Source organism: Pseudopipra pipra, chromosome 31 (genome assembly GCF_036250125.1).
Source record: "Pseudopipra pipra isolate bDixPip1 chromosome 31, bDixPip1.hap1, whole genome shotgun sequence".
NCBI lineage: Eukaryota > Metazoa > Chordata > Aves > Passeriformes > Pipridae > Pseudopipra > Pseudopipra pipra.
In genome coordinates, this window is record NC_087579.1 from 27,356 (window position 1) to 42,296 (window position 14,941).

Consider the following 14,941-nt stretch of genomic DNA (forward strand, 5'->3'; position numbering starts at 1 on the left):
TGGTCCCATGTGACCCCTCCCTGCCCCGCCCCTGCCCCACCCAATCAGCGGCAGCCCCTTTGCCAACGTCTATGTTTATTGGGCGGGGCCCTCGCCCCGCCCCCAGGCCCCGCCCCCGGTGGGCGGGACCGACACAACAACGACTATGGGGAGGGGTGGGGTGCAGGGGTGTGGTCTGTGGGGGCGTGGCTGGGGCATGGCGCCCCCTAGCGGATGGTGTAGCGCACGTAGGGCACCTCGATGTCGGTGTCGGTGATGTCGTTGCAGCAGAGCTCGAACACCAGCGCCTTGACGTGGCGGCCCAGCCTCCTCCTGGACACCCGGGTCACGATCTCCGTCATCCTGGGGGCAAAGCGGGGTCACGGGGGGGACAGGGGGGTCGGAGGGGCCCGGTCCTGGGAATCAGCACCCAGAGGGAATGCAGCCATGGCCTGTCCCCACCCCTGGGATCTGTCCTCCTCTTTGGTACCCTGTCCCTCTCCCACAAGATACGTCCCTACCCCTGGGATGTCAAACATCATGTCCTGTCCCCCTCCCCAGACCCTGTCCCCCTCCCCAGACCCTGTCCCCCTCCCCAGGACGTGCCCCCCTCCCCAGACCCTGTCCCCCTCCCCAGACCCTGTCCCCCTCCCCAGGACGTGCCCCCCTCCCCAGGGTGTGTCCCCCTGGCCCTACGGTTGGTCGTGGCGCTCGCGCAGCTTCGCTGCCGGCATGAAGAAGGAGTAAAGCATGGACACGCCCTGGGACAGCATCGTGATCTCCAGCTTGTGCTCCTTCTGGGAGGGGACACACAGGGGGCTCAGCGGGGCACAGGCACCCACGACTGCCCCACCCCCTGCCCAGTCCCCCCCAGTCTCTCCCAGCACCTTGAAGTAGGCGAGGAACTGGCGCAGGGTCATCTCCTGCCCGTCGGGCTGCAGCCCCTGCACCTCGAACCGGTCCCACAGCGTCCACTCCACATCATAGTACTGGGGGGCAGAGCAGGGGGATCAGAGCCGTGGGGGGGGGAAGATCAGCCCAACGTGTGGGGGGTTGTCAGCGGGTCCGACTCACAGAGCCATGGCTGGGCACAAACACCCACAGGGGCAATGGGGGGTCTTGGGGAGTCACTAAGACCATGGGGTGAGTCGGGGCCCCTGTAGGTTCCCCCCCCACCCCCCATGGTCAGGGAGCTGTGGGGCAGCAGCTCAGCCCAACTGAGACCTCAAATCCCCTCCAGAAGTGACCTCCCCCCCTCCCCACCCCCCGAGCCCCACCTTGTTGCGGGGGCAGGCGAGGGGCTCGGAGAAGCCGACGAAGGGCAGTGCCAGGTTGAGGAAGGCGTTTTTGTAGGAGCTGAGCCGGCGGTGCCCCTGCACCAGCTTGTAGAGCTCCAGGCAGGCCAGGCCCACCACGGCCGCCGTCGTCGTGGCGATGGCCGGGATGATCTTTCCCGCGATCAGTTTGCTCTGGGGGCGGGAGGGGCCGGTAGGGCCAGGGCCAGGGGGGGCAACGGCCCCACTGATCCCCCCCAGGGGTCTGCAGCCCCCCAGGGCTCCACAGTCCCAACAGGCCTAGTGTGAGCCCTTGACTCACCCATGTGTGACCCACACCCAGTAACAGCCCTGGTAACACCCCACAGAACCCCCCCCAGCACCCACAGGACCCTCCCCAGCACCCACAACCCCCATAACAACCCCAGACACCCCCCAATAGCACCCCTGTGATCCCCCCGGCATCTACAGGACCTCCTGCAGCACCAACAGGTCCCCCACAGCATCCACAGGACCCCACATAGCACCCATTAGGACCCGTCCAACACCCACAGGAACCCCATTAACACCCTGGGACCCCTCCCCAGCCCCCACCTTGTGGCGGTCGGCCGGGGGGATGTCGTAGTTCTCTGCACGCAGATTGGAGGCGGCGACGATGAAATCCATGTGGAAGTTGGTGTCGTCGTCCTGGAGGAACCCAGGGGGGCAAGGGGTGAACACCCGGGGCTGGGGGGCACCCAGGGGTGGGGGTGAGCCCTCTCTGGGGTGGGGGGGCAGCACCCACCTTCTCAAAGTCGATGGGGAACATGCGGAACCCGGGCAGCTCCTCCGGGCTGGGCAGCGACGCCTTCAGCTCCTCCAGGCGCCCGTCGTCTGGGGGTGGGGACACGAGTGGGACCCTGGCACCCCCAGGACCCCAGTGGGACCCCACTACATGCGTAGGACCCTCCCAGCACTCCAAGTACCCCTCAACCCCAGCAGTTACTCCAATGCCCTGATCCAATCAGCAGCCTCTCTCCCCAGCCCCCCCTGAGCCTCCCCAGCCCCTCACCCAGGGCTGCATTGGCAGCCCCCCATGTTCCCCCTCACCCAGGGCTGCATTGGCAGCCCCCCATGTTCCCCCTCACCCAGGCCTGCATTGGCAGCCCCCCGTGTCCCCCCTCACCCAGGGCAGCACTGGCAGCCCCCCATGTCCGCCCTCACGCAGGGCAGCACTGGCAGCCCCCCTGAGCCCCTCCATGCCCCCCAGCCCCTCACCCAGGGTGGCGTTGGCGCTCTGCAGCTCCTGGTCGGACACGTGGATGCGGACGCCGGCCCTGGGCTCGAAGGGGGGGACGTGCACGTGGCGCAGCAGCTCGGCCACGGCCGCCCGGTCCCGCGAGCCCGCAATGCCGTAGCTCTGCGCAAACAGGTTCGCCGCCGCCATCACGTAGTCCAGGTGCAGGGGCTGGAGGGGCACCAGGGTCAGGGGGCACCCACAGGGCGTGGGCGGCACCCAGGGCTGACGGGTGACACCCAAAGGTGACGCGGGGACACCCAAGAGGGATGGGATGACACTAAAGGGGGACAGGTGACACCCAAAGGTGACATGTTCAAGAGTGAGAGACATTAGCTAAGTGCCACGGGGTAGCACCCAAAGGTGAGCAACAGCCACCAGGAGCGACATCCATCATCCAATGGTGACATCCTCCACCCAAGAGTGACCAAGACCTCCCAGCAGCAATGGCCACCCCCAAGGGACGTGGGGTGATGTTGGAAATGGACAGAGAGCACCCAAAGACAGTGGAATCCAATGATGGCCAAAGACACCCAGGGGTGATCGATGGCCCCCGATGGGGACTGATGGCACCTGAAGGATATGCCCCCCCCCACCAGGTGACAGCTCCCCCTCCCCACACGGGGCCCAACTCACGTTGTTGGGGTCAAAGTCAAGGGGGTGGGGGCAGCGCTTGGGCCCCGACCAGAACAGGGTCCCCGAGTTCGTTCTCTGCAGGGGAGGAAGTGAACGAGGCAATCAGGGGTTAACAAACCAACTGCCGATAATGATGCTCCCCGTGGGTGCCCTCCCCTCTCCCAGGGCCCCTCCCTGTGCCCCCCAAGCCCCCCACCTGTTCCGGGGGGAAGTTGTGCAGCAGCTGGAGGATGTTGTTTTTGTACTGGCGGTGCCAGTGCCGACAGGCCCAGGCCACGCAGTCAGGCCAGGCCCGGGGCCGGTCGCTCACGAGGCTGCGCTGGACGGCCTCGAGCACCTCCAGCGGCTGCGTCCCCGCCAAGCGCAGCGTCCGCTCCATGAACTTGGGGTCCCTGGGAAAAGGAGGGACAAGGGGGTTACAGAGGGACACAGGGGGCTATGGGGAGTTCAGGGGTCCCAGCCAAGTGCACCGTCTGCTGCAGGAACTTGGGGTCCGTGGGGAAACGGGGATCGTGTGGGGTACAAGGGGGTTACAGGGGTCCCACCCGGGTGCAGTGTCTGCTCTGGGAACTTGGGGTCCCCAGGGGAATTGGGGTACAGGAGGGTTATGGGAGGTACAGGGGGTTACAGGGGTGCCGCCAAAGCACAGTGTCCATTCCAGGAACTTGCAGTCCCTGGGGGAAAAGGGGGTACAGGGGGGTTACAGGAGTTTATGGTGGGTACAGGGAATCACAGGTGAGCTATGGAGGGGTTATGGGGGGTACAGGGGTCCTGCCCAGGTGTAGTGTCCACTCCCCGGGAGAAATGGGGGTAATGGGGTGCTATGGGGTGTGGGGGATGGGCATGGGACTATATGGGTGCTGCAAGTGAAATGCAGGACATATGGAGAAGATTTATGGGGGCTTTGGGGGTGCCCCCTCTCCCCCACACTCACATCAGGTACTGGTTGACGTTCTCAGCCGGTTGCTTGAAGAGCCCCTCGAACTCGTCACGTGCCCACTGCAGGGGAGGGGCTGTCACTGGGGGGACCCTGGTGCCTGGGACCCCCCCAAAACAGGGACCCCGGCACTCCCCAAAATAGGACCCCAGTACCTGGGACCCCTCAAACAGGATCCAGGTATCTGGGAATCCCCCACGGGGGACCCAGATATCTAGGACCCTCCTAAAACAGGACCGTGGCACCTGTGGACCCTTCATGGGGCACGAGGTGCCAAGCACACCTGGACACCCCTGGTGGGTGCTCGGCACACCTGGACACACCTGGAGTGTGTGCTCGATGGCGTTGGGGAAGTTCTTGAGGGTGCAGATGGGAATGGCCTTCTCAGGGGGGTCCTGGCTGGAGCTGTACGACTCACTCAGGAACGGGATCACCACCTGCACGTTGCCCTTTGTGCCCAACGTGCCCGACTCCAGCAGCGGCTTCCGGTAGTACACACAGCGCCGGTCCATGTACAGCCCTGCCGGGACCTGGGGTCAGCTGGAGACACATCTGGGGGCTATGGGGCACCCCACAGCCACGGGGCATCCCTTGGATATAGGACATCCCAAGTGCTGCCAGGCCCCAGGGGTAGCCCCAGAAAAGGCCGTTCCTTATACACCTGCAAGGGTCTCTCCAGCCCCCTGAGGACCCCCAGAGCCCCCTGCAGCCCCCAAAGGATGCTCCCCGAGCCCCCCAGGCCCCGCTCACGGGCGTCCACGTTGTCCAGGGCGTTGGCGACGCCGTCCAGCCCCTCGAAGAATTCGTCGTCGAAGACGCGCTCAGTGTCGGGCCCCACGCGGTCGGTGCGGCTGCTCACGCGCAGCGCCGGGTTCATCTCCCGCGCCGCCGCCGCCGCCCGCTCCGACTTCAGCTTCTGTGGGGGGACACAGAGCCAGTGAGGGCACACCCCTCCAGGACACACCCTCCCGAGCCACACCTCCCTGTGCCTCTGCCAGTGCCATGACACATCCAGGAAACTCCACCCAACCGCTGACTAACACTGAGCTGACATTGAGCAACTCAACGGCAGCACCTTGGTGGTGGTTACCCAAGTCCCACCACTGCCTCTACCTACTCATCCTCCACCCCTCCTTCCTTAGGCCCCTCCAATCACCGCCCACCTTCAGGTAATGCCTGTTGGCCAAGTCAAGGCTAACCAACTCTATGTAGGTTCCCACCCCATGAGGCCCCGCCCACTCCCCGTCCAGCCCCTCACCGTGACGTCCCAGGGCCGAAACAGGAACTGGCGGTTGAGGTTGGACTTCTCGATGGTGTCCATGTCGGTGACGGTGACGCTGCCGTCGGGGCCACAGCCCAGCCCCACCATTGCAAAGTTCTTGAGCAGCTCACAACCAATGGCCCCCGCCCCCACCTGCCAGGGACATGGGGGGACATGTGGGGACAGAACCCGAGGTGGGCCAGGGGGTTGGGGACACATGGGTAGAAAGAGAATGGGGCTGAGGGAACACTTGGGGATGCTCATGGGATATACAGGGACACTTGGAAGACACTTGAAGGGAAATGGGAACATTTTGGGAACACTGAGCACCAGACTAAAACCTATGAAAACACCAGGAAACACTTTAGGGATTCTCAAAGACAGTCAAGACACCGCCAAGGACACATGGGGACACCTGGGAACACGACCCAAAACGACCCAGGAGGGCTGGGGAAACGCGGGTGGGAGCGACGGCGCTTGGCAGAGTCACGAGAGGACATTTTGTGACATCTGAAGGATGGGAGACAAAACAAAAAATAGATTGCCGTGGACTCTGGGGACAGTTGGGGACACTGACCACAAAGTACTTCTGGGCGCCCAGCTTGGCCTGCAGCTCCGCCCCGAACACGGCGATCTGCCCGTCGTAGCGGCTGTTGCGCTGTGGATGATGTGACACCGGGGTCACCCGGCTGGGCCACCTCCAGGGGACACCCCTGGGGCCACAGAGCCACCACAGGGCCCAGGGGTGACACCTGCCCATGGATGTCCCCAAGGGGGTACAGCGAGGGGGTCCTCAAGGCACGGCCACCCACGGGGGCTCAGGGGCCACCCAAACCCCATTGAGGTACCCGCTCACGGGTGTCCCCAACAAGGTGACGAATGGGTCTTCTCCAGCAAACGTTCAATAACCAACATCCCACCGAGCAGACACCCCCATGGGTTCCCCCCCCGGGGGTGCCCCAGCCCGCCCAGGTGCCCCCAGCCCCTCACCGGCCGGCACTGCTCCTCAGTGAGCAGCAAGTCGCGGTCCTCCTCGGGCAAACACTCCAGCGCGTCGAAGTAAAGCCACTGAGTGATGGGCGTGAACTTCCCCGACACGGCCTGTGCGGGGACAGCGCAGGGACCCCGGGGATGAGGCAGGAACTCCGGAGAGACACGTCAGGGACAGGACAAGGACCCCGGGGGGACACGGGGGTCTGAGGGTTCCCGGGGGGCCAAGTGCGGTACCTTCATGACCTCCTGAGCCGCCAGGCCCCCGATGAAGGCGTTGACAGGAGCCAGGTCCCCGGTGGCCTGGAAGGCCAATTCCCGCACCAGCTCCTCGTCCAGCTCCGCCCCTGCAGCCACTTCCCGGGCCAGGGCCACCACCTCGGCTGCGTCACCCTGGGACACACACACCCCCCCAGGGCATTGGGGGGCACACACATGGCGTTGGGGGAGGCACACAGAGCTGGGGACGCCACCGAGGGGCCACGACCAGCAGTGGTGGGGGGGGGGCTGGTGGTCTCTATGGCCTCAATGGTTCCCACAGTGTCCCCAAAAACCTCCACAGTGTCCCTGACACCCCCAATGGCCCCAGTGTCCCCAGATGGTGGCAGGACCATGGTGGGGGTCCCTGTTGGTGCAGGACCTGATGACTCCATGTTCCCTGTGTCCCTTCAAGCCGCCAATACCTCTGAAAACCTCAAATGCAGGCAAGATCATAGTGTTGGGAACTCTCTGTGTTCCCAACACCCTCAGTGTCCCCAGTGTTCCCAGCAGCTGGAGATGGGCCACAGGGGTGGCCATGCTGGGGTAGGGCCTGGTAGCCTCCACATCCCCCCACCCCACTGTCCCCCCATGTCCCCACCTGGTGGCGGGGCCGGGGGGGGTGGCCGTGCTGGCGCATGAAGTGGTGCAGCCCCTGCCACCCCCAGTGCAACATCGAGGGTCTCTCGATCTTCCCGAAATCCATCACCATCATCTCCGGCTCGGCCAGAGCATCCCGGAACCGCTTCTGGGACAGCAACAGGGACAAGGACAGGTCAGGGTCACTGCCCCCAGTGTAACCCAGTGACCCCCCAGTGCCTCCCACAGCCACTTTTGGGACAGCAATAGCTGAGCATGCCAATGCCCCCAGTACAACCCAGTGACCCCCCAGTGCCTCCTCACAGCCGCTCCTGGGCAGTGAGACAAGTACAGGTGAGGACCAGTGAACCCCACTATAAACCCATGTCTAGCTAATTCTCTCATAAACTCTTCTTGTCACTCCCCCACTATGTCCCACTGCCCTCCCCACAACCTTCCACCTCTCCCAGTGCTTCCCTATGTCCCCCAGTGCCCCACAATACAACCCTGCCCCCTTCCAGTGCTCCCAGATTCCCCCAAACTCCTGTCAATCCTCCCCATCTCTCCCACTGCCCCTCCCTGCCTTCCAGAGCCCTCCCAGTGCCCCCCAGAGCTCCCAGTGCCACTCACGAAGTGGATGTGCTTGGGCATCTTGACCTGGGTGACGATGCCCCCCTGCACGTAGTCCCCGAACCCGCTGGTGTCCCCGATGCTGAAGGTGTACGGCCCTGGGGGAGGGGTGTCACCAGGGCACCCCCGCTCCAGGGCACCCCAAAAAGGGACCTTGACATCCAGGAGACCCCCAAAAAGGGCACCGGGTGTGTCAGACACCCCCTAGAACAGCCCCAGCTAACCAGGGTTGTCGTCACAAAGCCCCAGGGCTCACCGAGGACGCGGATCTCGACGGGGCCGCAGCGGTTCAGCTCCTCCATCCCCTCCACCTCGGTGAAGGTGACAAAGTCGCCCGTCTCGAAGCCGTGACGCGCCTCATCCAGACACGTCACCTCCCCGGGGCACCCCTGGGGGGACACAGTGGGTGCTGAGGGGACTCTGACACCCAGGAACCCCCCAGGGTACCCTTGGGAAGGGGGAGGACACACAGGGGGTGCTGAGGTGACCCCATACCTTGGTCACCATGGAGACCATGGCGCTGAGGGGCTGCTCCCCGTTGGGGTCTGTCACCACCATGTCGTCCCCAAAGTCACAGAACAGCTGCCTGCAAGGGGGGTGTCAGTGGGAGACCCCAAAAAGGAACCTCAGTGTTCGGGAATCCCCTGAAGAGCCCTCCCAGCCCCCCTTCACCCAAAGAGGCCCCGGTCCCCAGGAACCCCCCGGCCCCCTCACCCGAAGAGCCCGCGCGTGTCGGCCACCACCAGCTTGATGCCGTGGCTGTGGCAGAAGTCTCCAACCCAGAGCTGCTCCTCCAGGGGGGAGTTGGTCAGGACCACCACCTGTGTGGGAACAAGGGTCACCTGTGTCACCTGGGGCACCTACCTGGGGTGGGGGGATCATCTCCTGGACACGGTTATCAGGGGGCTTTGGGGGTACAGGCACCCCCAGGTGGGTACAGGTGGCCCGGGGGGGTACACCTGGCCCCTGAGAAGGGGGGGCACACCTGTCTGAGTGGGCTACACCTGCCCCCTGCGGGGGGGGCACACCTGGCTGGGGTACCTGGAAGGGCGCCAGCAGCTCCTGGGACAGCGGCTCCCGCGTGCTGGTCACGGCCACGTAGGAGTTGAGCTCCGCCAGGCGTGGCAGCGTCGCCTCCGCCCGGCTCTGCCCCACGTCCTCCTCCCGCAGGTAGAACTGGGGGGGCAAAGGGGAATCAGGGGGGGCCCAGCACCCTCAAACACCTCCACCTTCTCCTCCTTCAGGCAGAACTCGAAAGAAAAAGGGGGATCAGGGGAGCCCCAGCAACCCACAACCCCCCCAACCTCCCCAAGCACCCAGGGACCCCCCTCCCCAAATCCAGGAGGAGTTTAACAACCCAAATGGAACAATTGTGGGGAATTTATTTTCCTTGGGGGGTGTTCAGGTACTCAAAGAGCAGCTAAAGCCCACGGAAAATATCCAAAGACCACAGGCAATATCCAAAACCCAAGGGGAGTACTTATATTCCTGGAAATACTTAAGGTCTAAAGGAACCTGACCCCACCCCAAAACAAGCGTGGAAACTACTTACTCTCTCTCCCAAATGAATTACCCCAGATGTAACTCAGCTAGGAGGGGGGTTGGGCCAGGGGATGAGGTGGAGGGGTTACCTGCCCAGGGGGTGTTACCTGCCCTGGGGGGTGTTACCTGCCCAGGGGGTGTTACCTGCCCAAAGAGTATTACCTGTACTTGGGGGGGTTACCTGTACTGGGAGGTGTTACCTGCCCAGGCACTGTTACCTGCCCAGGGGACTCACCTGGGAGGCGAGGTCTGTCCAGGCCGCAGGGTGGGGGTCGTGCAGGGTGACAGACTTGACGCCCCCCAGCACCAGGTTCTTGGCCACCTCCACGCCGAGCCCCCGCAGCCCCGACACCAGCACGTTGGAGGTCTGCATGCGCTTCATGGCCTCGTGGCCCAGCACGTACCTGGGACGGGGGACCCCAATCCTCACGGGCACCCCTGAATCCCCACAGTGCCCCCCAAATCCTCATGGGGCCCCCTCAATCCTCACAGGGCCCCCCCAGTCTTCACAGGACCCCCTGATCCTCACAGGGCCCCTCGATGCCACAGGAACAGCTGAAGGCACCTGGGATGGTCTCGAGTGTCCAGGGCCCCCCCAAACCTGTAGGGACCCCCCAGCCCACGCAATTCTTCCTCAATCCACGGGGACTAATCCCCAAGTCTGTAAGGAACCCCAAACCTACAGGAACCACCTCCCAAGTCCACAAGGACCCCGTTCAAGCCTACGGGAAGCCCCCCAATCCATGGGGATGCCAAAACCCCTTGGGAAGGACCCAGGCAGGTGGGAGCCCCCGAACCCCTCCAGGGATCCCCAAGCCCCCTCAAGCCCCCCATCACTCACAGCTGGCGGGAGTAGAGCCCCTCATCGATCTCGGCCTCGGCCCCGTTCTTCGCCATTCCCTGGGGACAGGAGGAACAGAGGCATCACTGGGGGGACACCCAGGGGACACCGGGGCTGTGTCGCCCCTGGATCAGGAGCAGGACCCCCCAGGGGTGACACCAGGGGCGAGAGGTTGTGTCACCCCTGCTCGGTGACATTGCCCCTGATAAGGGACGCACGTCACCCCCAGGACACATAAGGGCACTGAGGTGAAACCAAGTGACCCCAGGCCACGTCCAGGAGACACCATGTAACCTGGAGCAGCTCTGAGCACCTCACAGGCAGCAATGAGAGCAGAAAAAGTGCCAGTCTCCCCACGGGGTGACAGACAGGGCCCCCCAGAAGGTGCCAGGGCCTCTGTGGGGTTGCACGGCCCCGTCAGGCGACACTCACGTTGGTGGGGATGACGCTGGGGGACACGGCGGGGGCGGGGGCGCGGCTGGAGCCCGTCGGTGGCTCAGACCCAGAGATGCGGCGCTTCTTCGACAGCGGGGAGCTGGACATCTGGGGACAGGGACAAACAGGGTCAGCTGGGGTCACAGGGACACTGGGGAGCTGGACATCTGGGGACGGGGACAAACAGGGTCAGCTGGGGTCACAGGGACACTGGGGAGCTGGACATCTGGGGACAGGGACAAACAGGGTCAGCTGGGGTCACAGGGACACTGGGGAGCTGGACATCTGGGGACAGGGACAAACAGGGTCAGCTGGGGTCACAGGGACACTGTGGAGCTGGACATCTGGGGATGGGGACAAACAGGGATCACAGGGACAACTGGGGACAGGGTTACAGGGACACTGTGGAGGTGGACATCAGGGGACAGGAGACAAACAGGGTCAGCTGGGCAGAGGGACATCAGGGAGCTGGACATCTGGGGACAAGGGACAACTAGGGGTCAGCTGGGGTCACAGGGAAAGCAAGGGGACAGGATCACATGAGGACAGGAGGGATAGCAGGGAGCTGGACATCTGGGGACAGGAGGCAGCCAGGGACAGGGGAACACTTGGAGGGACACTCTGGGGGCCAGAAGTGACTTTTGTGGGGACGTCGGGTGACACTGTCAGGGGTGGGTGACACATGGGGGGGCAATGAGTGGGACAGGGGGCACATGGGATGACAGGGACAAGGAGTGATGCTGGGAGAAGATGTGGGGTGGCACCAGGTGACACTGGAAGTGGCATCAGGGATAGGGAGGGCGATGCAGAGTAACATCAGTTGACACCACAGGATGGCCAGGGTGACACCAAGTGACACTAGAGATGGACAGGGTGATGCTGGGTGACACCAGGTGATGCTGGGTCATGGGAGGTGGCACCAGGTGACACCACGGGATCAAAGGTGACGTTAAGTGACACTAAGGACGGACAGGATGACATGGAGTCATGGGCGGGGACACCAGGTGGGACGGCAGGTGACACCAAGTGACACCAGGGATGGATACAGTGACACTGCGTGACAACAAGGGATGCACGGGTGCAAGGGGGACTCTGGGTGACACTGAGGGATGGAGAAAGACACTGGGGAACAGGGACAGTGGCACTGAGGGACAAGGGGGGACACCAGATCACACCGCCAGCACCCCCCGGACCCAGGCACCGGGGGCTCCAAGAAACGAGGGTCCCGGGGCCCCATCACTGGGGGAGGTTCCATTGCAGGGGTTCCCCATTAATCGGGGCGTTCCCCATTAACCGGGGGGTCCCAGTTCCGGGGCTTTCATTGCGGGAGTTCCGCATCGCCGGGGGCCTTTCCCAGCCCCGGAGGTCCCCGAGAGAGGGGTCCCAGTCCTGGGTCGGGATCCCCGTCCCAGGGATCCCTGGGGGGGGGGGCGGTTTCACTTCACAGACCCCCCTGTCCTCCCCTCAGCGCCTCCTCTCAGGCCCGGCCTGGGGTCCCCCCGCTCGGTGCCGGCCCCGCGCGCCCCGAGAAGGTCCCACCGCGCCTCCCCCGTCCTCGGGTACCCCCGGGAGCCCCCCCTGTGCCCCGCGGGGGCCGCACCAATGTCGCTGTCCAGGCCCCGCCGCCGGGTCCCGCCCGCTCCGCTCGGCTCCTCCGCGACAAGATGGCGGCCGCGGCCGCTGCCACCCAACGCCCCCTCCCTGCGCGCGCCCGGCCACGCCCCCCGCACCGCCCCACTGGCTGCCGCCGCCTGGTGCCGCGCCCCCATTGGCCGTCGCCTCCCGCCACCGCCCGCCCCCCTCGCCCCCCGCCCTCGCCCGGCGCGCGGATTGGGCGGGCGCGCCCTTGCTGGCCACGCCCCTTCCCGCCGTAGGGCCCGGATGCGGAGGCCCCGCCCTTCTCGCATACGGATTTAGGGGGCGTGGCCTCGTGACACAGCGCGGCGCGCGCAGCCCCGACGGCGGCCCAGGAGGGACACGGGGGGCAGCGCGGCCGGGACGGGCAGGACGGGCGGGACGGGGGGCTATGGGAGGCACAGGGGGGTGGGGGGACCCATGGGGGATCTACAGGGGCGACTTAGGAACCTAAAGGGGGTTTGTGGTGTGTAATGGAAGCTTACCAGGGCCTATAGGGGCCTACGGAGCATATATGGCGAACCATAGATTAAAAAGCCTACAAAAGTTTTTAAAGAGAATAGAGCAAATTACAGGAAACTATGGCGGGGTCAGGGGGCATCCCTGATGCAGGAACATCTAGAGCGGTCCAGGGGTCTGAGAGGGTCTGCAGAGCAACATGGGGCTGTGGAGGAGCTGTGGGGGGGGGGTCACAGAGCGTCCTATGGGGGACCTGAGGGGTTCCAGGGTCCTGGGGGGGGGCGAGGGGGGTGTGGGGAACCTCGGAGATCCGTAGGGCCTCACTGGGGAGTTACGAGGAGCTCGGGAGGGGGCTGTAGGGTGAACGGCTCTAGGGGTCCGTGGGGGGCTACAGGGGCCCGTGGGAGGGGCCACATGGGAGAGGTCGGGGGCCCGAGAGGAGCCATATCAGGAACACGTGATGTCGCACGCTGATGACGTAACGGCACCGTGAGAGCGGCCCGGTAACACAGTCCCATCTTGGCGACCCCCCCCTCCCCCTTTTCCGTCCCCCAAAAATAAAAGACCGACACATGACGAAACCCAGCGCTTTATTCACAGACCGACAGTGGGAACCCCCCGGCCCCCCAGGGGGGACCGCGGAGACTCGGGGTGGTCCAGGTCACTCCGGGGGGGGCAGGGAGAGCCGGGCGGGGTCGTAGTAGTTGGAGGTGAGCAGGGGTAGCCCCAGCCGCTCCCGCTCCCGCACCTGGATCTCGGCCTCGCGCCGGGCCCACTCCATCAGCCTGGGGGGAGGGGACAGCCATGGGGGGCAGCCCCTGCCAGGGACCCCCCACACCCCGGGGATCCACGTGTCTGGGGATCCCAAATCCACCCCCCCCCCCCCGTGTCCAACTCCCTCCCACAGAGCCCAGGTGTCCTTATAGATCCTTATAGCCCCCCATACCCTCCCACAGGGCTCTGTAGCCCCCCCAAACCCTCCCGCCCACAGATCCCCCCCAGCCTCCCATGACACCCCGTAGGTCCCCAGGGTATCATATAGCTTCCCATACGGCCCAGGGTCCCCCATGGGCTCGTATAGACCCCCCAAGGGCTGCCAGGGGCCCAACAAACCTGAAAACTCCAAGGGATTCACAAAGGACTGCTGTGGGCTCCAGAGAGGCTCTCAGGGATCCCCAAATCCCCCCATAGGCTCCTACTGAATGCCTCTGTGCCCTGCAGACCCCAATAGACAGCCCAAGACCCCCCAAGAGCCCCCTACACCCACAGACCCCAATAGACCCTCCAGGAGCTCCATACACCCCACCATGGGCTCCTGTAGACCCCAATAGTGGATCTGGAAGCCCCTCCTACTCCCTATAAGTCTCCCCCCCCCGCCTGGGGCCACCCCCCTACCCCCTTCAGCCCAGGGGGGTTTCCCAGGGCCCCCTGACGGACCCGTAGTCGGGCAGGTAGTGCAGGAACACGGAGCCGAGAACGATGGCGACAGAAACCCCGGTAAAGAACACCGCGTGCATGTTCAGCACGTCAACGTCGGGCTCGGCTGAGAACCCGTGATAGTCGGGGTTCTGCGGATGGGGGGGATAGATGAGGGTCCTGTCCTTGAGCCCCTCCCAGGGACCCCCCCTAGGTGTGTGCGTCCCCCCCCGGTTCCCTGCCACGGACCCCCAGGTGTGTCCCCCCTCCCCACCCAGCCCTGGCCCCGCCGCTCCGAAGCTCCGCCCCAATACAGGCCCCGCCCCGAACACAAGCTCCGCCCACAACCTTTGTCCATCAATGAGCGCCTCAAAGCCCCGCCCCCAGCGCGTGGTTCCGCCCCATACAAAGCACCGCCCTCTGAACCCCGCCCACTAACGAAACCACGCCCCCTCCCCACCCATCCGCTGGCATGGAAACCCCGCCTGTTCCCAAGCCCCACCCCCTGGACTCCCCCTTGTGAGGCCACGCCCCCATTCCCCAAAGCCCCATCATTCGCGGTTTGCCCTTGGCTTGCCCCCGCCCACCTTCTTCTGCGCCGCCAGCATTGGCTCCTCCTCGTGCGGGTCAGCGCCGAGCGGCCGCGGCAGCGCCAGGGCCCCGCTCGGCCCCGCGCGGCCCCGGGCCCCGCCGGGCAGCGCTCGCAGCGCCCGCAGCGCCCGCGCCAGCGCCGCCATCTTCGCCCGCGCTCTGCCCCGCCCCTTCCGCCCGCGTCGCCTAATCGGGACGGCGC

General features: G+C 65.1%; 2 protein-coding genes across 2 annotated transcripts; both read right to left on the minus strand.

Annotated features, from left to right (window-relative positions):
- Positions 1–58: 58 nt before the first annotated feature.
- On the minus strand, positions 59–12,362 carry UBA1 (ubiquitin like modifier activating enzyme 1). The gene is made up of 26 exons (XM_064639050.1): positions 12,239–12,362; positions 10,636–10,746; positions 10,204–10,262; positions 9,598–9,766; positions 8,862–8,996; positions 8,535–8,641; positions 8,316–8,406; positions 8,077–8,209; positions 7,821–7,918; positions 7,213–7,359; positions 6,591–6,746; positions 6,354–6,464; positions 5,941–6,021; positions 5,361–5,516; positions 4,853–5,018; positions 4,426–4,622; positions 4,100–4,164; positions 3,362–3,557; positions 3,166–3,240; positions 2,511–2,700; positions 2,038–2,126; positions 1,848–1,940; positions 1,257–1,448; positions 867–968; positions 676–776; positions 59–342 (listed from the first exon to the last, which is right to left on the minus strand). The coding sequence occupies exons 2-26, from the start codon at positions 10,744–10,746 to the stop codon at positions 207–209; spliced, it is 3,156 nt and encodes a 1,051-aa protein (XP_064495120.1). The 5' UTR covers positions 12,239–12,362; the 3' UTR covers positions 59–206.
- A 943-nt stretch (positions 12,363–13,305) lies between these two features.
- On the minus strand, positions 13,306–14,900 carry NDUFB11 (NADH:ubiquinone oxidoreductase subunit B11). The gene is made up of 3 exons (XM_064639077.1): positions 14,736–14,900; positions 14,170–14,300; positions 13,306–13,517 (listed from the first exon to the last, which is right to left on the minus strand). Exons 1-3 carry the CDS (start codon positions 14,883–14,885, stop codon positions 13,394–13,396), a joined length of 405 nt encoding a protein of 134 aa, XP_064495147.1. The 5' UTR covers positions 14,886–14,900; the 3' UTR covers positions 13,306–13,393.
- Positions 14,901–14,941: the final 41 nt, after the last annotated feature.

What these genes read in the sequence shown, in the direction of transcription:
- NDUFB11 (XM_064639077.1), bottom strand. Translation starts at nt 14,885, where the DNA reads ATGGCGGCGCTGGCGCGGGCGCTGCGGGCGCTGCGAGCGCTGCCCGGC. An exon ending in TGCTGGCGGCGCAGAAGAAG is followed by an intron (nt 14,301 to 14,735) that starts GTGGGCGGGGGC and finishes CCCCATCCGCAG; the next exon opens with AACCCCGACTATCACGGGTT. An exon ending in CACTACCTGCCCGACTACGG is followed by an intron (nt 13,518 to 14,169) that starts GTCCGTCAGGGG and finishes CCCTCCCCCCAG; the next exon opens with GCTGATGGAGTGGGCCCGGC.
- UBA1 (XM_064639050.1), bottom strand. Translation starts at nt 10,746, where the DNA reads ATGTCCAGCTCCCCGCTGTCGAAGAAGCGCCGCATCTCTGGGTCTGAG. An exon ending in CGGCTCAGGAGGTCATGAAG is followed by an intron (nt 6,465 to 6,590) that starts GTACCGCACTTG and finishes GTCCCCGCACAG; the next exon opens with GCCGTGTCGGGGAAGTTCAC. An exon ending in CCTGGACAACGTGGACGCCC is followed by an intron (nt 4,623 to 4,852) that starts GTGAGCGGGGCC and finishes AGGTCCCGGCAG; the next exon opens with GGCTGTACATGGACCGGCGC.